The sequence below is a fragment of the Neovison vison genome, chromosome 4 (genome assembly GCF_020171115.1).
Source record: "Neovison vison isolate M4711 chromosome 4, ASM_NN_V1, whole genome shotgun sequence".
Lineage (NCBI taxonomy): Eukaryota > Metazoa > Chordata > Mammalia > Carnivora > Mustelidae > Neogale > Neogale vison.
Genome location: NC_058094.1, coordinates 140,979,382 through 141,001,922, shown reverse-complemented (window position 1 = coordinate 141,001,922; position 22,541 = coordinate 140,979,382). Strand labels below are relative to the sequence as shown.

General features: G+C 42.2%; 1 protein-coding gene across 1 annotated transcript; it reads right to left on the bottom strand.

Moving 5' to 3' along the window:
* Positions 1-59: 59 nt before the first annotated feature.
* Positions 60-22,470, bottom strand: SLC26A3 (solute carrier family 26 member 3). Its single transcript, XM_044244517.1, has 20 exons — positions 22,340-22,470; positions 21,690-21,829; positions 20,382-20,492; positions 19,963-20,135; positions 18,266-18,430; positions 16,441-16,593; positions 15,968-16,050; positions 12,065-12,212; positions 11,838-11,951; positions 11,647-11,724; positions 8,668-8,763; positions 7,395-7,501; positions 6,201-6,270; positions 6,018-6,110; positions 5,284-5,379; positions 4,492-4,725; positions 2,879-2,933; positions 2,088-2,230; positions 1,903-1,968; positions 60-83 (listed from the first exon to the last, which is right to left on the bottom strand). The coding sequence occupies exons 1-20, from the start codon at positions 22,468-22,470 to the stop codon at positions 60-62; spliced, it is 2,280 nt and encodes a 759-aa protein (XP_044100452.1).
* Positions 22,471-22,541: the final 71 nt, after the last annotated feature.

Here is a 22,541-nt window from a genome sequence, read left to right as displayed (position 1 = left end):
CCTGGGTATAAAGTTGTTCTTTATATTACAGGTGAGGATCCATCTGAATTATATTTTGGTTAGAATTTTGTTTCAACTGGTACCTGGAAAAAGATAGAAAGTTCTGGTTCTTAAAAGTTCTGGTCTTAGAAGATGTGTCCCTTTCAATAATCTGATCTTACAGCAAATGTGGTCCATCTTGCTAAAATGAAGACCTAGAATTTACCAGAGTTAACCACAAATTTTTTGTCTTGAATTTTAATGATCACATACCTTCCACTGCTACTTGGTTAACAGAGACCCATATGATACCATGTTGTGATGTAAGTGTACCTTTCAAAGGCCTAATTTAACTTAATCAAAATGACAGTACAACAGTTGTAGCAATACCTCCCTTCACAACTGTGTCAGTGGCCACACAAGCTCCAAGGGCTCTGTGTGCTGGCCGGGCACATTCAGCTTCCATGTGTGGGTCACCGCTGGTTGCCTGATTTGTCTTTCTCTAAATAATGTAGGGAGGAGTCATGTTAAATTTTTGTTGTTGTTGTTTTAATATGTGGAGACAGATACAGGATGGTCCCGACTACATTCTGTTAGGTGGTTGGTTCTGAAGCTTTGATTTGGCTCGTTAGGTATATGTTCTGTTTCTACACTTTATCCTTTCCAACTTGGTGATAGTTCTGAATCCAACTACTGGGGAGAGGATTTCTTGAAAGACTCTACTTAGAGGGGGCTCAGGCAAGGTGACCCATGTGGATTTCTCTAGAATCCAGCCCTGGAAAATATGGCTGGCTGGAAACATGACTGGTGCTTTCTGCAAATGTGCTCTCATTCGGGCCTAACTTCTGGAATGGCTTTTTCATTGAACTCTTCCTATTTGGCATAAATTTTAACAAGGACTTAGGGTTATCTTATTCTAGATACATCTTCATTTCTAATTTAAATTCCTTTTTTTTTTTTGGTTTTTTTGGTTTCTTCTTAAACCTTTTCTCAAATAAGAGAAATACCATCAGCCACTTCTCATACTTGATAGCAATCTTTAGATTCTTTCTCAGGATCCCTAATTCCATGAGTCTTTCACCAAAGGATAGAACCAGTGTACCACAGAGAATAGAGCCCAGGGCTTGGCATCAGACAGATCTTGCTTCAAATCCTGTTGCTGTCACTTTGGATGGTGTGTGACCTTAGGAAAATTAGTTAAGCTCTCTGAGCCCTCCCTAATTTCCTCATTTATGAAATGATGTTTTCTTCACATATTGTTGTAAGGATGAGATAATGAATGTGACACACCTGCCATGTACCTGACCTGTAGCAGATACCTAATTTGATTTGTGATTCTGCTTTTCCCAGACTGGAGACCTTCCCTTAAAGGACTGAATATTCTAGAAATGAATGTTCTAAGATGAAATAGAACTACCCAGTTAAATGAACTTGACACCTTCTAGTAAGAAAGGAGAGGAGCTTTACTTCACTTTCACTGCTGGCCCAGGCTCTGTCGTGGGGACTTCCCCATGCACCTGGGAAGTAGGAAGTGAGTATGAGCTTCTCAGCGCCATCACTAATTCATCTGTAAGTGGAAATAGCCAAACTTTCTCTGCCTCCTGGATTGTTATAAGAGTAGAATAACATCTTGGTTGTAAGTACTTTGAAAACATAAAGATCTCTCTCTCTGTATGCTCAATATTGCATTAATAGAGACCTAGTATCACTATTTTCTATCTTTTTTTTTGTACTGGTCTAGGTTTCTTTTCTCCCAAAGTCCCATGAACACTGGTATTCCTTCTGTTTTCTAGGGAAGAGGCCCAGTGGCTCAAACAAGGGCTGGACTTTCTGTAGCCTGCTGGAAGAGGCCTCACTTCTTTTCAGTCTTTTTTGTTGTTGTTGTGATGGCTAGATACAGCTAACCTTGTTGAAGAATCTTACCTGACATTCCCGATTACGTAATCCTCCATTTGTATTTATGGTAAAATCAAATTTCATTTCTTTTTCCTGAGAAAACCAGAATAGAATCATGGGTTGGGAACATTTAAAAAAATGTTGAAAAAGAAAGGGGAATTGAAGTACAGATGGTTTTTATATAAATGTGAAAGTCACCAAAGAGCTGATACCTGACTGGCATTAAACTTGGAAGCATTGTAGTCCTTTGTCATCCAAATGTGCAAGACAGCATCATGGATTGTTAAGAAGAAGATTGAGTCCTTGACTTCATCGTCAAAAAATTCACACTGTACAAGCTTCTCAATGAAATCGTCTGAAGGGTGGGAAAGAAAGAATAACAGGAAGAAGTAATTGTTCGGCCACAGGTCTCTTCTTGAGACTGGAGATTTGAATTTCCGTTCGCAAACATGCAGTTTATTGCTATTTGGTAAGGTGTTTGGCGATCGCAATGGTACGATACCAGTGTACTATTAGTATGGTGTGTTCTGGAACAAAAGGATACCTTTCTAATAAAAGAAAACATTTATTGCCCTAATAAGAAGGAAAATATTCCAATGAGGAAAACTTTTAGTACTTCTCAGAAGAAAATCAACCCATTTTCCTTTAGGCAAAATCCTAGTGAATTAATCTCCCTTGGCTAATGATTAGAGCAGCAAGTATGGCTTATACAAAATTGGGATTCTGCCAAAATAGGACATATGCTCATAGACCAGTGATATGCTCTGGTTCTGGATTGTTGGACCTATTATCTACCAGTTACTTACTATAGTCCATTTTCCTAATAAAGGGAATACATATAAAGTCATATATAATATAATTACTATATTAATATACTAGTATATATTAATATAAATTGTTATAATTAATAGATCATAAACAAGACCTATACTTTGGAGAGGCCGTCTACACTGAGAGTTGGCCATGAGCCTGAAGTGATTGTCAGAACATAAAAACAACTTACCATCACTTCCAACAATATACACATCTACATTGATCCTGATAAATTCTTGCAGAATCTGTTAAAAAGGAAGTAGATCTTCCTTAGGAAACAGTTTTACTTGTCAGAAACATAAAATGATCATAATTATGACTTATGGATATTGTGTTGCTTAGAGAACCTTTTACATTTTGAAAAGAGATAATCGTATAAAGAGAAACTAAAATTAACAACAAGGCTCTGTGATGGAAGGAAATAAATCCAAAGGAAAGAACTCTTCTCTTCAGAAAGAAGTTAAAAATGATCATTCCTGTGGGAAGTATGATGGAGAAATCTTCTGTTTCCACTCACAGGATGGGCTCTGATTTAATCAGAAAACCACTTCCTTTATGGGATGACCTTGATCAGAGTTTTCTCGCTGCACAGAAGTAGAAAAACCCAAAACCCTATGGCTTGTAACCTGTTTATTATTCCTGTCCACAGTGACTGGATGTAGTAACACCAGTGAATCTTGATTTGTTTTCCAGGTCCTAGGCTAAGAATGAATACCAGTGGTGATGTGAGTGAGGTTATATAAGATAAGAAGAGTTACTGTTGATCATTTTAGATGATCATTAAAATCACTGTCAATCATCAGTAAACACCGAATCTCTACAAGGCACTGAACCAAGAATAAGGGCTTTAAAGAAACATAAGGCAGAGTCCCTGTCCTTTGTGCTATACTGTTGGGACCAGAAACAAATTGTGTGTGTGTGTGTTATGTATGTGTGTGTGTGTGTGTGTGTTTTCTCCAAAGCTCAAACAACTGAAAGAAAAAGCAAGCAGTTTTGAGAGTTCTGTGATATTAAGATTTTTTTTTAAAGTCTGAGGGAAACAAAATCAATTCAGTTTTCTAATTTTATATTCAGTTCACCCATATTTAATAGACCTTATCTTAGCTCAGTTCTTATGTAGGCAGATGTCTGTGAAAACCCCAGAAAAAGAGGGGTAAATGTGGAATGTCTTAAATTTTCTTTAGTCTCTCTCTGTATCTCTGTTGGAAACCAGTTTATTTTAGAAATGCTCACAGAACCATGGAAAGAAAACAGAGTACAACCTGAAGCTTTTAGTCCTATTTTTAAATCACATGTGACATCGATTCTTTCATATAGCTCCTTTTTTGGGGGGGGTGGGAGTGATGGGGGGGAGGGAGAGGTTTCGGATAGCAAAGTGGAAATTGGTCAGTTTGTAATGGATAAAGACAAAACAAAAGGATCTGCTATTCCACCTTTGTCCAAGATCATCCCAAATGTTCTGTATTTCAGGACAACTTCAATACAGTGCCCACAGGATCTGCAGGTCCTACAGAGCTGGGATTTCACAGGAGTATGGGCATAGTTGTGCAGTGGCAAGTTCAGCATATGTTAGAAATACGGGTGTGGTTGTCTTCAAAATTATATGCCAGCCTCCTGGGAAATGCTCTTTCAAAGAGCTCAGTGAATGCACCCCACCCACTCCCACTCTCTGTGTGGACTATCCTAAAATTACGATTTGCTTCTGGGTAAGTGTGTTTGACCTAAAGAACCATCTTTCCTCAACTCTATCTTTTTACCTTTGGCCACTGATCAGTTGTGTTCATTCAGAAAGAAAGTAATTACCGTCTTGAGCCCCCTCATTGAAGAAATGTCAAGAAATGACACCGCTGAAAAGTCAAGAATAAGGCTATGCAGGCTGATTTGAGGGACCACCATGTTGAGAGGAAGATCGGCATTCCAGTCTATCTGGAAGGGCAGGTCGCTGGTGTTGATTGGCTGGTCCAGCTCTTCTATCTCATTGTTGTCCAGCTCATCGTCAGAATCTTTAAAGCCATCATTGGTGCATATGAACCCTTTCTGCAAGAGAAGACAAGAAATGCGCTTGATAGCTCTGACCAAGAGAAACATTGCCGGTGTCAAAAATACCCAGTGAGTTTCTGAAGCTCACAGTCAAAGTCAGCTCAAGCCCTTTCCTTCGGAGAAGCAACATTTTCCCAGGAAAACAAAAGTTTTAAGGAGACCCTTAAAGATGCCATTGAAAAAAAAAACAACACCGACACCTGAAACCCGTGGTTTATCTAGCATTTCACTTAAAGGAATGGAACCAACACCTTGAAATACATTTTATATGTTTTTAGCTATAATACCCAGAAATGTGGTCAAGAAACATTCCTAGGAGATAATCAAAGCCTCACTGGACTTAAGAGGCCCTTAGGAAAAACAAAGGAGGCCTACAAGATTTTTGCTAAAATGCCATATAATTGGGTCACACAAAATGTCAGATGTATATGCAGTCTACGCTGCACTAAGGTTTTGTTGGTTCCGGGAATCAGTGCGTGTTGAAATGATAATTCACTTGTGGTTAAATACAAAAATATAATTTTTCCTATTAAAAAAAGAAAGAAAGAAACTTACAGGTGTCACTTGCAACAGGCCTTTCTTCTGCAGCTTCCGGATTTTTTTCAAAGCTTTGTTGCGCTTGCGTAGGATTCGTAGCGGGTTGAAGCCAACCTGAAAAATCCATTGCTGTCTTACAAGAGTGTGGAATAGGATGCTGCTGAATATCCTGTAACAGAATTCTAATAACTTTAAGTGGGACGGGTTGGGATTGGGGCACATAATAACAATATGTGTAAGAAAACGTAGAAGTGGTTCAAACAACAACAGTGATGGCACTGTGTCAACGACTTTGGTCTGCTCAGCCTGTGTGCTGTTACTAACATTCAAAAATTGGGGCTCCTGGGTGGCTCAGTGGTTAAGCATCTGCCTTTGGCTCAGGTCATGATCCCAGGGTCCTGGGATCGAGCCCCATACTCAGCAGGGAGCCTGCTTCTCCCTCTTCCTCTACTGCTCTCCCTTCTTGTGCTCTCGCTCTCTCAGTCAAATAAATAAATAAAATCTTAAAAGAAAAAAAAAGGTGACTCTGCTTTGAACCTTATCCTAAAGGGCCTTATTTCCTAACATATTAATAGACCCCTTATAAAGAAGTTTCACCTGCTCTGGAACACGGGACAGAAAAACATGAACACAATCCAACTTCAACATATGTGAAATCAGTCACCCTCTGGTTACAGAGCAAACATTTCATTCCTAGATATATGGTGGAATTACCAAAAAACAAAAAAAAAAGTAACAACTTCAAACCTTACAGCATCAATAAGTTTTTGTTTAAAGAAATGAATATTTGCAAAGTAGATGGGGGCTGGACACCTGAAGATCTTCACCCCTTCTGGCTCATACATCTGTAAGGCAGAGAAGTAACATGAGACAGGCCCACAGGACTCATATTAATATCTTTTAGCAAGTCAAAGTAAAAAACAGATCTTCCTTACGTCCGAGTAATCCTTCTTATTCTTGTAGATGTTGCTCCTTCCAACATTAGCCAGAGTGCTGCATTTTGGACTGTAGGGAAAATCGATACCAAGTGAATCCCTCGTGAGCATGTGTAAGGCCTGTAAGGCTAACACCAACTTCTAGCAAATCAAGGCTATGAGCAGGCTCACTTTCAAAATGTAAAAGGTTGGGGAATCATCATGTCATTGGACACCTTGGGGGGCAAACACCTTGTTTTACCTATCCTAGAACAACGCCTTCCATTTACCACCTTCCAGCTTACAAAGTGCTCCCATATGCTTTTGCTCTTTGGGTTCAGAATATCCTAGTTATTCAGTGAAATTGATACAATCACCCAGTTGTACAGATGAGGGCATGGAGAAGCACAATGTTTTGCCTACAACTAACTACTCGGTCTGTCTCTGTGATGGACGGGTCCCTGAGAAATGAATGAAAAGATGACGAAATCAGAGGAGGCAGGAACACTTCAACATAAATATATTCCATCAGACGGAGATTAACATTAACCACCCCACCTTATGTCCTAGAACTCCTGAGCCACCAAAAAGCCTATTTCTCTGTCACACCATGCCATCCAACATAGGCTGAGACATTATAATGGTGACATTATATGGCAGAGATTTAAGAATCAGGAAGATGTTTGGACTGGTTGTTAAGAATCAAGAATGCTAACTAGTCTTTGTGGACTTTTTGGATGACGGGGGCCTTTGAGAAGTTCTCTAGCCCAGCCCCGTTTTTAGATGGGAGAGCAATCCAACAACCTGTAAAGAGGAACAACCCTCTGCTAGACGTGGAGAATTCCACAGTCTTCTCTGGAACCCATTTCCATGTCTGGCAAGACCATGGCAAAGACCTGACACATGCTCAGAGGATAATGACTTCCAGTTTCCACTGGGCAAAGACACTCAGCAGTACATATGATTTCTCTGAATTGGTGACAAAGCAGGGAACATATCAATAGCTGGTAGGACCTGGGCTGAAGCTCTGAGGTCAGGACATGTCTATGGCCCTTCAGGCCTTGAGGGGAGCCACACGAGGAACAATGGACCAGCCGGTCTTGATAGATGGGCATGCCTGTCAACTAAACTACTTTCCCCTGAAACTGTGATGTTTGACCCCCTCCCACAGGCAGGTCCAAGTCTGCATGGAGGCAGAGCACGACGAACACTCACAATTGGGTCCTGAACACAATGGTCAGAAGCTGAAATGCCACGCTAGCGGCCAGGCCTAAACCGAGTCCCAGGACAATGGCAAAGATGAAGGTCATGATCCAAATTAGCTGTAAAAAGAAGGCAACACACGCACTACAATTTACTCTGACTCAACCACAGTGTCTTAGGTCCAGAGCTTTGAGGAAGCATGAACGTCTAGAGGCAAAGCAGAGGCTGGAAGTGTGCAGAACAAGTGACCTGCCTCAAGAGATCATTTCTTTTTTTTTTTAATTAGAGATTTTTATTTCTTTATTTGAGAGAGAGAGGGAACAAGCAGGGAGCAGCAGGCAGAGGGAGAAGCAGACTCACCTCTGAGCAGGGAGCCCGATCCCAGGACCCTGGGATCACAACCCAAGCCAAAGGCAGACACTCAGCCAACTGAGCCACCCAGGCTCCCCGAGAGTTGTCCTGACCCAGTTAAGGAAGTAACTGAGTCTATATGGCACAATTAAAACTGTAGAACCAACAGCTGTTGGTTAAAATCAGCAAAGTAACTGACGGCGCTTCTATCAATTTCTTACTGGTGGCCTGCTGATTTAATAAATGGCCACTATCCACAGACCTATACCCCTGGGGATAAAAATATATTATATGTTTATAAAAAATAAAAAATTAAAAAAAAAATAAATGGCCACTATCTGCACAAGGATATCAGCATGTCAAAAGGGTGTTAAAATCCCCAACAATCATCTACCAGGAACAAGAGTAAACCAAGTACAGCTAATTACTTTATGCTTGTTAAGTACCATAGGATATGTTAACAACCTTTTTATGCCTCAGACTTTGATCCTGATAAAATTATGGGCTCTGTGTCTCATCACAAGGCATGTCAAGAGCAGGGGGAGACTTTATAGGGTATTTCCAAAAGAGATGTTCAGAATTTAAAGATGTTGCAGATTCTTTGGAAACAAACATCCGATGTAATGAAAAACAAAGCAACCATATCTCACTAGGGTTTCATGGAGCACCTCCTTCTTGCAAGTGGCCTGTCCTTTTAAATTAAAATCCCAAAGAAGGATTATTAGAGTATGCAGTTTAAAAATAGCAAAGGAAGGGGCAGCTGGGTGGCATTGTTGGTTAGTTCGGCCTTGGATTCTTGGTCCCCACTCCAAAGGCGGACATCAAGGGCATGAGATGGAGCCCCAGTTGGGTTCTCTGCTCAGCATGGAGTCTGAAATCAGCATATTGTTCTGATTTCTCTGTCTCTTAAATACCACCGACCACCTCTACTCACACAATCATACTTATCCTTCCGCCAGAGTCTCCGTATCTCTGTGAACTGCATCAGCATTCCTTTCAAGTTCCCAAGTGCTAACGCCGCCAGGACAGACTGCAAAAAAACACAAACAGCAGATGTACTTGAAGATAAATAAGTCATACAGACATCAGGGTGAAGGTTGTAGATAAGTATGTCCTTTAAAGGGCCTCCAAGCCCAGCCCAGAACACACCCCTTTTCTGGTGTCTAGTGCCCCACAGGACATAGCAGACCTGAGACTCTGACCTATTCCCAGGGATGCATTTGTCCCCACCATGGTGACAGTGCCGGGCTCTGGGGTAGACGAAATCACTTACTGGCCTGGACCTTGGGACAGAGACAGGCAGATCTTAAGACCGATGCTTGAAATAAAACTTTCCCAATCAGAGACAGTCTAATGTGTGTTTATTTATTGGAGGTAGGGAGAAGGGGTTGCTCTTTGTTTAAAAAAAAAAAAAAAAACTTGGGGCATTTGCAGCACCCAGAATCATAATTCAAACCTTTGAGGATGATCAGCATTCAACCATTTTTTTTCTTTTTTTACAAAGCATTCATTTATTTATTTGAGAGAGAGAAATGTGCATGTGAGAGGGGCAGAGGAAGAGGGAGAGAATCTCAAGCAGACTCCAGACTGAGTGTGGCAATGAAAAGGAAGTTGCTAGTTAAGTACGGGTTAACTGGCTAGAACTAGTTAGTTTGCAAATGAATGCCAGTTACAAATCGTGAAAACTGAGTAGGGTCTGTGGACAGTATGGTGCCAGTGTCCCTGTCCTGGTTCTGATCATGCACGGCAGCAACTATAGGATGTCCCTGCTGTGCTGGGTGGGTGAGGTGGGTACGCAAGACACTGTAGGCTGTGCCCCTCCGCTGGAGGACCCGAGGATAGAGCATGTCAGGTGCCCACTGCCGAGGAGGATTACCCCTTCTCTTTCCATCAGGCGTTTTTTTCTCACCTGGTCAATATTCCCTGGAGAAACAATTTTTAAAATTTTTCATTGCAATACAGACACAAGAGAGCCCTTTAAAGAGTAAAGATTACAGAGCACTGAGAAGCCACAGAAAGGAAAAGGGACAATTTTTATCAGGAGTCAGGTCTCCATATGGTACTTGATGTAAAGGATTAAATGGGTATAAAATGATAAGAACAGGGGAACCTGGGTGGCACAGTGGGTTAAGCATCTGGTTTCTGCTCAGGCCCTGACATCTGGGTCCTGGGATCAAGCCCCGTGTCGGGCTCCACGCTCAGCGGGAAGTGGCTTGAGGTTCTCTTTCTCCATCTCCCACTGTCCCTCCCACTTGTGTTCTCTCTCTCTCTCAAATAAATAAATAAATCTTTTAAAAGATGCTGACAACTGTTGATGCTTAATCAGCACTCATTTATCACCAGCTCTTCTTGTGGATTATTTTGCATAGTTCACATGACAAAGAGAAGCAAACTAGCTATTCCAGTCAAACAGATACTACAGATACAATGGCCTAAGTAGAACTCATCACACGGATCCTTTGTCAGTGGGGCTTTGACTCACATCACGAACAATGTCCTGGGGTGTGCTTTATTCATGACAGAAATAGGTTTTTAACTGGCATGACTTCTTGAGGTTGGCCAAGTCAACATGGGCAATGTAGAGCCCAAGGGTACCCTTGGGAAGAAGCACAATAGGGCAGAATTCTCTAATAGGGGGGTTGCATGTGCACTTAGTTTTACTGAGATAGACATTCTATTTCTTTGGTGGAGACTTCGTGATTCCTTCGATGCCATTCCTTTGGAAAGCAGTAGGCTAGACTGTAGAGAACACATATTCTTGGCAGTGAGTACTCTGCATGGCTTGAAGACAGAGTTGTCCAGTGAGGCTCTTTAGGACGAACACACTGTTAGTCTAGAAACCTGGGACCAGATTCACTTTCTAGCTACCAACCAGCAAGGAAAAACGCCTAGATATCAACCAAGAAACACTATGGGCTGTGTCCAATCTCTGTGCGCTTTGTAGTAAGAAGTATAATATAATGTTTGTAGAATAATAACAATACAATAAATATACTAACAATAATGGCTACATTTATTAAGTGCTTGTCCCATGCAAGTCCTTAATGTGCATTATTTCATTTAGTTTTCACAGCAACTCTGTGAGGCAAGTGCTGTTTTCCTCCCTATTTTTACAAATGGAGAATGTGAGGTTCAGAGAGGTTCAGTAATTTGCCTAAAAGCACACAGAGAAAAAGAGGCAGAACCTGGATTAGAAGGAGGTCTCTGGGACTTAAGGGCCAATGTTCCATGGAGCACCTCAAAATTACATCACCTCCACAAAAAACAAGGTATTTACTGTTGTCTGGTTTCCTACAGATCCTTTGTTTTCCAGGGTCTACTGTTACTTCTTTAATTGGGGGGTTGCAGCCATTTACAAAGCATGAACCCAAAAACCCTCAAAAACCACAGTTCAGGAGAGATGGACCCAGGAGCAAGAGGGTGACGGTGTGAGGTCTGTGTGGAGGGCCCCCGCAGCCTACAACCTGAGAGTGTTGGTCTTGGAGTCTGACCAAACCCTGGAAACTGCAGGGTGGATCTGTGAGAACAGGTTGTGCGGCTGGTAGCGCCACTCTCTGAACTTGATAGAGGCCCTGATGACCTCAGCCTCTAGGGGAATCTTCACTTCCATCAATCCACACTGAAGCTGTAGCACCTGGCCGTCTTTCTGTCTAAACATTAATTATTTTCAGGGCTTACAAACATGTAGAGAGCGGAGCAGATAAGGGAGCTGGGGCTTTTGCGTTCCTAGCATTCATAAAATGCTGCCGAAGACTTTGGCCCCAGACTATGGGCCAGGAAGGGTACTCGAGAATTTGCAGTTCCCGCATTTTCCTGTCTAGTTTGCACTTCCAGAATGGAAGAGCCAGGGTCCTTGATTCATCATCACCCGAAGCTGAGAAAGAGAGAGAACCCAAAGAGAGATGAGCATTACCTTTTGTAGTGGTTCCAGAAGAAATCCAAGGGCTAAGATGACAATCAGCACGATGATAGCAGAGAGAATCCCAGCGATCTGTAAAGATGAAAAGATTGTCATTACAAAATCGACACCACCCCCCCCCCAGCTTGGAGTCACCAGTTGGTCCCAACACCAGGACGGCCCCTGCATTGAAGACCCTCAACTACCTGTGTTTTGCCCCCAGTGCTCTCCTGAACCCCTGATCTGGAGAGGGCGGTACTCCCAGCAAAGCCTTTGAATGATCCACTGAATATGTTACTCAGTCCCAAGGCTATTAACTCCTGGCAGGAGAACAAAGAGGAATCTTTTTTAGAAATGGCACTGCGATGGTACGATGTCCACAAAGTATTACTTGAAGTTGCCTAAAGAGGCCCAGCCCAGGTTATAAACTTACCTGATTGCCATCAATCGGATAATCGTATTTGAGGGAGTAGACACTGGCCACAGAGAAGGCTACCACAAAGCCAACGATGGCAATGCTGAAGCTGTCCCCAATGGTCTCTTGGAAAATCTGCGTGTCGGGTGTGATGGGAGGCTGAAATCTGAAAAGGAAAAGGGGCGAGTCTGAGCATCACCAACCTTCAATGGCTCACTTGTCCTCAGGAAAAGTCCAAATTCCTTAGCTGATTCCTTCCCGATCTATCCTTTCCCGACCCCCACTCCTGCTCAATCACTATCATTTCCCGGAATTGATGCTCCAACCATACCATGCTTTTGTTTGTTTCTCAAAGACATCATCTGGGGGGTACCTGGGTGGCTCAGTGGTTAAGCCTCTGCCTTCGGCTCAGGTCATGATCTCAGGGTCCTGGGATCAAGCCCTGCATCGGGCTCTCTCTTTGGCAGGGAGCCTGCTTCCTCCTCTCTCTGCCTGCCTCTCTGCCTACTTGTGATCTCTCTCTGTCAAATAAATAAATAAAATCTTAAAAAAAAAAGACATCATCTGTACTCTCACCTTGGAAACTTCTGATTTGCTTTTCCTTCTGCCTGAACTCTTCTCCTCATCACCATCCCTCCTTCTAGAAAGTCTCTCCCCACCAAAATCAGGGGTAGGGGACGTTCTCTGTGCTTCTCCAGCCCTGGATACCTCCCTTCCTTACCACACCCTCCCCCACAGCTCTCGCCCAGACACAGAGCAGGGACTGTGACTACTTCATTATTCTGTGACCAAGACCCAGCAGTCTTCTTGGCGAACAGCACGTGGTCAATATTTGTTGGGCAAATCCATGAGGGAATGCCATCAAGGCTGAGTTTGGTCTCATTTTGGAGTGCGACCAGCAAGCATTGAGCACCGCTGCAAACTTTGGAATCTGTTATCTTACTGTTGAAAAGCAGAGCTGCCTGAATTTGATACCAGAATGCAAACCCAGTCCCACGATAGCGGTGCATCTGATATTTTTGCTAATATAGCTGCATTAGAAGGTACACGTATATCCCGATAAGCCTCATGCAAAATGTCTTAGATTCCACTTGTATTGTTACATGGGATTGAAAAGCATCACCCACAATCCCTCCAGTAGTTACCATGGATGAAGGTCTTTGAGCAAACACAATTAAAGACAAGCGAAGCAAGAAAGTCTTCCCTCCATCAATAACAATACCTTCCATGAAAAACCCTCAGCAAACAGATGGGCCTTGGACTCTGCCCTGGGACCCACAGGAGTGCTGGAGCCAACCGTGGCTCTGACGGGGAAGACCATTTATAGTCACGCAGTGTCAGGGAAACATTCAACTCAGAGAAGATCCTTCTCTGAGTTTGTACCTCATGGATTTAGAACAGTCAAATGATATTTGCTAACTGTGTTATAAAAGGGCCGAGTATCTCCGGGTCAACATCCCTTGACAGAAATGCTCAGTACCTTCCTGTCAACATGTGCTTCTGACCTAAATCTTATTCAAAGTAAGTTTATTGGACCCATTTGACTTTTTCTTCATTGTTCGTGTTTTATGAATACCGTGTTCACATATTTGCAGCCTTAATTTTGAAGAAGTACCACGAGGTGCCATGAATCAGAATGTTAGTCCGGAATTTTTTTTTTTTTCCAAAAACATATCCTGAATTGACAATGCAGTTGAAATTTGCTTTTTATACCGAAGTCTCCAGAAGCCTGCTATTATTCTTTTGTCCTAGCCTCTAAATACCAGAGACAGAGCGGTGTGATGGAGATTTACTGGGATTCGTTTCCTGGCTCTGCTACTTCCCCTCCCTGAGCCAGCTTCCTCCTTTGTAAAGGGAGAATAATGACACTTGTTTTCTCTTCATCATAATTTTTGTGAGGGGCGGTACCAAATAAAATAATAGCCATGAATATTATTTACACACTAGGAGATGTGAAGTGGTTATTAGCTATTATCATCGGGATCCCTCTGGAATCTGAATACATCCTCCATGTCTCCTTGACTGTCTCGATGACACACTTTCCGTGTGTGTGATTTCACAAAATCACTTCCAAGGTGTCGTACTTTTAACAGCAGATTAGTAGTAATTAATAGTCATTATTTTCCAATTATATTCTATTAGTGATCACCAGAAATTTAAAATGCCCACTCAGGGTGCCTGGGTGGCTCAGTTAAGCCTCTGCCTTCAGATCAGGTCGTGATGTCAGGGTCCTGGGATTGAGCCCCATATCAGGCTCCTTGCTCAGCAGGGAGTCTGATTCTCTCTTTCCCTCTGCCCCCTCCCCCTGTTTGTGCTTTCTTGCACATGAGGGCACTGTGTCCCTCAAATAAATAAAATCTTTAAAAAAAATACCCACTCAATCATCACCCAGAAAAACTTGGAGTGGAAAAAGAATGTAAGGAGCCTAGTACTTAATTTAGATCCTAAATTAAGGATCTTAAATCCTTAATTTAGATCCACACTCCCTGTGGGACAGACACTTAAGCACGCATGTCACACATATGAACACACTCAGTCCTTACAAGAATCCAATGTAATAGCTACTAGTTTTAGCCCCATTTTTAGAACCAAGGACATGGAGGCATAGAGTGTAGTTATTTGCCCCAAATCAAAAAGGAACTCAGAAGTAAATCATAGGTACTCTGCCTCTAGGACAGGTGAGCTTGCCTACCAGGCTACATGGCCTCTCTGTGGAGTGTAATGATTAATAAATGTGAGTTACTCCTTCCCCTGCCTGCAAACATTGTGACTAGAGATCTGCTGACGTTCAAGATTTATTTGCTAGGAAGAGTCTCAAAGATTATAACTCAGTGATCTCAAGTTTAAGTTTTATTTCCCAAATCCTTTCTGGCAAGGTCCTCTTTAATTTTGTATGTACGTATCTATGTCTATCTGTCTCAGTAGTTCTGTCTGCCAAGACTTTACAGTAAAGTGTAATCACTTGCAAGTTACAGGTGGAGAGAAATCCCAGAAATAGTCTTTCAGTTTCAGACGAATTCTTACTTAAAAATCTTTTAAATGAAAAATGGTGCCTGAGGTTCATTAAGTGTAACAAATGACTATCTGGTGATAAAAATATTTTTTGCACGCGTTTCCTTTTTTGAAAAATTGGTTATTTTAAAGTCAACAATGCATATAAATGCTGATTTCTAGAATTCTCAAATGCTCCTTCAGCGTGGGGAAGAAGGGGGGGGGTCTTGTCTTTGTTTTAAACAGGAACATACCCTGTCCTTGGTAAGCCAATTGGAAGAAATTGATGCTCTGGTCAGAGGACAGAGAGAAGAAAACACAAAACTGGATCTCTCTTCTCAGCCCAATAAGGGCAATGCAATCAAATGCGTTTTCAAAGTCCTTGTATGAACGGGACCTCCTATCCTTCCACAGCATTCACGGTTGCTCTGGTCTTGTTTTGAATTTGATCACGAGGAAGGACAGAGTGTGCCTATCCAGTTCGCTCAAGCAATGGGCTACGGATATTCCTTCTGTGTCTCGTTTGAACTATCAGAACTTGGCTCTAGTCACCTCCAACAAAACACTGCACATTGTTTATAGTAATCGATGGGCAAGGAAATCTGGTTTCATTTGGTTCCTTTTTAGGAGGAGAAGCAGGTTTGATTTGCCTTTTTTTTTTTTTTTTTACTTTGACCACTACACTTTCCCTGTGTGTGAATCCCTGCTCATCTGGTTGGTGAGTTCTTCCACAAAGACAGACTTTCTGATATTAAGAACCACAGAGCCTTTGTGGCTCCTTCCTAGAAGGAGAGTAGAGCGCCTTCCTCATCCTCCCATGGGGTAGGGAGGGTTCTGAGCCGGATGAATGCGTTTGGCTCACTGTCCTCCCCACTTACTGCTTGCTGTCTAGTCAGTGCTTGGAGAGGCCACCATAAAAGACACACTTACCCTCTCTTCATCTCCCCAACCACAGCCACCTTAAACCTGTTTTCGAAGTCAAAGCCATAGGACACACCTGTTGCGATCACAGTCTGCAAAGTTGCAAATTGCCCAAGTTAGAATTATGAGAGATCACGCACAGTCTTCTTAGATCAGAATCTCCAGCCCTGGCTTTGCTTCTTTTTTAAAAAAGGTTCTGCAACAATTCTCCTCAGCCACCAGAGGTTAAGAATCGCAGCTCTCATGGGTCTGCCAAGCTTCTCTGAGGCCTTGTTCTCTGCGCCGCCCTCGTCTCCCACAGAGAGAATGAACCCCAAATCACAAAGGAAGTCATTTATTCAGAATGAAGAGAAAACCATACTAAATTTGACACCCAGAAACGGCAGAGAGGGCATCCACCCCACTAAAACCTCCTGAAGGTTCTCAACATAAAAACAGGAGACTAATGAATTACGAAGGAAAGCCTTAAGGTGATCAGTTACCATGATGAGTTCAATTGGGATGGGCACTGGAAGTTTGGCTTTGTAGCGCTGATTGATTTCTTTAACCACAAATACAATCACTAGGATAATCAAGGAGGTCACAAGGTCTGCGATATTGGTCTTCTCTATTTGTGTGAATACGGAATTCAGTACCTAAAATTATAAAAGCAAAAAACAGCCAAGTGCTATATTTTTTCTTCCTTTTTAAGAATCCTTTTGATTTTTATTTTTTATGATCTTTTTTAACTTGAGTACAGCTGACACACAGTGCTAGCTTCTGGTGTACAATAGAATGATTTGACATCTCTATTACTATATTCCCTATGCTGTGCCTTTGTTCCTGGGACATATTCATTCTATAACTCAACCGAATCCCCGGCTCCCCTTCACCCACTTGGCCCAAACCCCCACCCCCAGTCCCTCTGGCAATCATCAGCTTGTTCTCTGTATTTATACGTTCTGATTCTACTTTTTGTTTGTTTCTTTATTCATTTGATTCATTTCTTTCCCAAGCATTATACCGACGTATAATTTGGATGCAATATTTGATTATTTCCAGATAGATTAAAAAAAAAACTGAGGCAAGAAGGACTGGCATGGGTAGAAGAGTGATGCTCTATTCTGCTCAAGTTAACCATGAATGAGTAAGTTAACATAGCACGGGCACTCTGCTAGTATAGGGACGCTTGTGGCCTTTTTGCTGGGAATATCTTTGGCTGGTGTCAAAATTCCCTGGATACTTTTCACATTTTTACAACTTGTCTCTTCTGCTCTTAAGTCTTATGGGTTATTATTTTATTATCAGCATCATTTCTCCATCCAGGGAATACCTTCTGCTCCCCGATGGTTTTCTTAGCATGTATGCTTTTTTTTTTTTTTTTTTTTAAGCTTAAGCCCTTCACACTTTATAGTTAACTGTCTGTGTTACTTTTGGAAACTCATTTCCTGGCTAATAGTGCACAGAGCATGGTTTTAATTTTTATAGCCAGGGATCCGGAGAGCTCAAGCAGGCCCACACTAGATCCCAAATTGCTCCTTGGACATTCCCCTTCTAGAGTAGCTCTGGATGGGAGTGAGAGAGGTCTGGTTCCAATACAGAGCAAACTCTGTCTCAGCTCCGAAGACCGTCTGGACAGAAGCACCAATAAGCCCAAAGTTCATAAAAGGAAGGTGATAACAAAGATCAGAGTGGAAATACATGAATTCGTGACTAAAAGAACGATAGAAAAGATCAGCAGAACTAAGAGCTAATTTTGGGCAAAGACAGATACAACAGTCAAAACTTCAGCGAGATTCAGCAAGACAAAAAGAGAGAACTGAGAATCACTATGCCCCAGGCACACTGTCCTAGTCACATATTGGTTAATTTCCTTTTGCTTTATAAACCGGGATGCATACAGGTGTCTGAAGCACCTCCATTTTCAAAGAACAAGACCTGCTTTTTAGACATAGAGAAATGCTATCACTCAGTACACTTCTTTCAAGAGAAGATTGGGGGGGGATTTTTAAATCATGGAACAAAATACTAAAACCTTTAATAATGAACTTAGATTTTTTTTCTTTTAAATAATACTTCAGAGTCAAATCTCAGGGACGTGGTACTTGATTTGCGTTGTTCACGTTAGCTAGATGGTAGATGCGGTTCAATATTCAGTGTTCTTCCCTTGGCCCCTAATTTTTTCTGAATGTGACTAAATTTCACAACCTGTTGGATTCTCGGGAGTGGTCGGGAAGACCCACGTGGAAGTCATGAAAGGAAAGCCTCCCAGAAACAGGATAGTAAATATCACGTGTTTCGATTTTTCAAGGCCAAAGGACTACTTACTTTGAAAATTGAAAATGGATCAGTGTGTGCTGGGACCGTCAGCTGAAGCATGAACTTGAGCTGAGAAACCAGGACGTGCACCGCAGCAGCTGTGGTGAAGCCACTGATGAGGGACTCCGATAAATAGATCACCAAGAATCCGACCCGCAGGACCCCCATAAGCAACTGGAAAGAGAAGGGCAAAGGCCTTTGGCAGTCTGCCTTACAGGTGCACCTCAGCAACTAGAGAACCAGCAGGGGGAAGGATCCAAAATGTAAAGGTTCCGTCTGTATGTAAATGAAGAAGCAGGTGTCCTTGCCTCCCAGAACACCGCAGGTTCCGGGTTCCTCCCTCTCCCTCCTTCCCCCATTCAACTCCCAAGGCAGAGTGTGACAAGAGTGTTCACGGAGCATGTAAGTCTCGTACACCCCAAGAAGCTTCTTCCTTCCTCCCTGCCCCCTTCAAGGTACTGTATCTTTAGAAGACATACCCATATACCTTTCATAGTGAAATCCTATCCAACACCAGCCCTCATAACTTTTCCCATATAACTTTTTAAAAGATTCTATTTATTTATTTATTTAACACACACACACACACACACACACACACACACACCGAGAGAGAGAGAGAGAGAAAGAGAGAGAGAGAGATCACAAGTACGCAGAAAGGCAGACAGAGAGAGAGGGTGAAGCAGGCTCCCCACCGAGCAGAGAGCCTGATGTGGGGCTCAATCCCAGGACCCCGAGACCATGACCAGAGTGGAAGGCAGAGGCCCAACCCACTGAACCATCCAGGTACCCCCTCCCATGTAATTTTAAGTGGCTTGCTGGCTGCTATGGCATTCATGGAGCCTCCATTCATACACACTCAGACAAGTTGTTTGACTTTCCTAAGAGGTACATGACTGTGTACAGAACCTCAGAAGTGCTTGGGTTTAGTGGGGAATCAAAGTTGTTCATTCCCCCAAAGCCTCAGTATTTTGCAGTGACATGCACGGACAGTCTCCTTCCCTTGGATCCCCGGGGTTGTCTTTCCATTTGTGTCTCTGTGTAGCCGGAGCTGCAAACATGCAAAGGCACTAGATTCAGAAAAGAATTGGCCATGTTGTCTGTCAGTTGGGCACACCACTAATGTCCTTTTTTAAACTCACTTTCTCTTTCTTTAAGGAATGGTCTTAGCCAATAATATCACTCATCAGAAACTCAGCCAACATCTTGAGGAATCCATGCCATTCTCACTATTCACTATTCACCAGCAATGGAGTCGGGGGTGTGGCTTGGGAGGGAGGCTTTAGCTCCTCCATAATTCTCTTCAGCTTTCCTGAAATCTTTGAGATGGACAGTTCAAAGTGCTCAACCCCAAATCCTTCCACCTAGATTACATTCCCTGAGGAATCAGAAAGAAAAAAGTTCCAAAGACACCAGTGTCATGACTTGAATTAGGTATTTCACTTCTCACCACTGGTGCCTCCCTTTTCCTATTTTTCCTTCTCCCTAGACCTGTGTTCATTCACCTTTGCAATGTGGATCTGCTCCTCTGCTTTGGGTTGGGGTGAGGAGACCCTCTCCTTTCCTATGGGCCACTTACAGTGGAATGCAAGCCCAGGGAAGAGTGGGGGTGGGGTGGGCAGGAAGGAGACAGAACAGAAAGATGTGTACCAGTGAGGACAAGCAGCACGGGGAGGGGAAGGCCAATTACACAAGAAAGCACTCACCTGAATGATTCCAGAAAGGACTGTGACCGTGGCAGCCACCATCACCTTATACTCATCTGTTGAGGAATCATTGCTCATTGAGCTATTAGAGATTTCTAGAGCAGCTGTACTCTCCGACGGGGTTAATTTCACAACGACGGCTCCCACCATCATACTCAGAACTGGAAATGGACCTAATTAACAGACAATGCACTATAATCAATATAGGGATCCCTAAAGCATAGGTGTCTTTCAACCATAATGTGGTGGATAAAGAGATTGCCAGCTGTTCTCCCCTCCTTCCCCACTCCCCAGTCCCAGTTCTTACAAGAAACTATGACTTTTGGATTATGCAGGACTAGAATCTATACAGAGTGTGTCAAGTGGAGTTAATAAAGAAAAAGCCATGTGAGCATTCATTAGCCCACAAATTCACTTACCCACAGATATGTGTTTTGAAGTGCCCAAGAAAAAGTAGACCAGAACTGGGAAAAAGGCTGCATATAATCCATAGCTTGGGGGGACAGTGACCAGCAGGGCAAATGCTAAGCCTGTAAATACAGAAGCATCAGGGTCCTTATTTCAGGCAAAGGAATCCTAAGAGTCCTTCTCGAAGTCTTCAAATATTTCAGATTTTACCTTGAAAATCAGTTACTTTATTAACTCAAATAGATCGAGTATGTAAATGCAGGAGCTAAAACCATAACACTCTTAGAAGAAAACATAGGTGTAAGTCTTTGTGATCTTGGATGAGGCAATGGTTTCTTAGAACTGACATCTACAGTTTAAGCAACCAAATTAAAAACAAATAAATTGACCTCCATCAAAATTTTAAAATGTGTGTTTCAAAGATTACTATCAAGAAAATGAAATGACAACCCACAGAATGGGAGAAATGATTTGCAAATTTTATCTTGGATAAGGGTCTAGTATCCAGAATATATAAAGAACACTTACAACTCAACAAGAAAAAGAACATAATTTTAAAATGTGCAAAAGATTCATTTCTCCACAGATATACAGATTGCCAGGTAGCAACTAAAAAGATGTTTAGCATCATTAGTCATCAGGGAAATCAAAATCTAAACCACAATTTCAGACTCATGAAGATGGCTAACATAAAGAAGACAGATAATAACAACTGTTTGCAAGGATATGGAGAAATTTGAACACTTATATGTTGCTAGTGGGTGACCATGTAACAGCAGTCACACTGCTAGGTATATACCCAAGAGAAATGAAACATAGGTTCGTACGAGAACTTGTATGCAAGTGTTCATGACAACATTATTTCTAGTAGCCCCAAACAGAAAACAACACAAATGTCCATCAATGGATAAATGGATCAACAGAGTGTGGTCTGGCCATACCATAGAATTTTACCCATCTTGCAAAGAGGTAAATTACCCTCACATGCTACAACATGGATGAACCTTGAAAACGTGATGCCAAGTGGAAGAAACCAGACACAAAGCACCACATCTTCTGTGATTCTGTTTTATATGAAATGCCCAGAATTGGCAAATCAATAGAGACCGAAAGTCATTGCCAGGAAGATGGATGGATATAATGGAAAGTGACTCCTAATTGGACAGGAGGGTTTGGGAATGGTGCTGGTGGTAAAAATGTTCTGGAATTAGGTAATGGTGATCATTGCACAACCTTGGGAATATATCAAAGAACATTGAATTCTGTACATGAAAAGGATGAATTCTAGGACATATCAATTACCTCTCAAAAAAAGTTACCTTGTAGTACAGCTACCAGCCCTGTGCTGATTCCAGAAACAATGTCACTGAGTAGCCATTCCTTTATCTGGTAGGCTGGTAACCAAGACGCTATGGGGAACAAAGACAGGGCAATCTTCTTGGCCTTCTGTGTGGAACAGCTGAAAACATTGAAATCCCCAACTCAGTTAATTCATATCCAGTTGTAAGTTTGGCACCTAAATGCAGTGGAAAATTGGTGAAGATGATACTATATTCAAGAATGAACCACCATCTTTCCCATTGACACTCGCTTCCTTACCTATATTGAGTGCCCCACCCCCACCGTCACTACCAGGGGATTTTTTTTTTTTTTTTAAGAAAAATGCTTATTTTCTTTAGCCATGGTAGAGCTTATATGACATCCTCAGCTTGACTTTTACAACATTTCAGTTGAAAACTTTCCTTCGCCCTCATTTCTGAGTGCTCGGATATGGAGAGATTGTGTTGAGAGCTGAGATGGTGTTCATTGTAGAGATTGCCTTTCCAGCCCTGGCAGGGAGTCGGAGGTTGGGAAATCAAAGATAAGAAGACCCTGAAGGTGATGCATTAATGCCAGAAAGGAGAGCTTGGAAAGTTAGAAGAACGTGCTTCATTTATTCCTCATACTAATACCTTAAAAGATATCTTACCTACAACACCCTTTGAGATGATCCAGAAAGGTCTTGTGATGTCTCTGTTTCTTCTTATGTTCCTCCCCGAAAGCATTTGCAGAATACACGGGTCTGGCTACGACGTACTGGTTCCCAATGGGTTCGATCATTTTGCTTTCTCTGACGCCTTTGTTAAGAGGAAGACCTTTGGAACTATGTGGCAAACCCTTCTTCTTGCCTT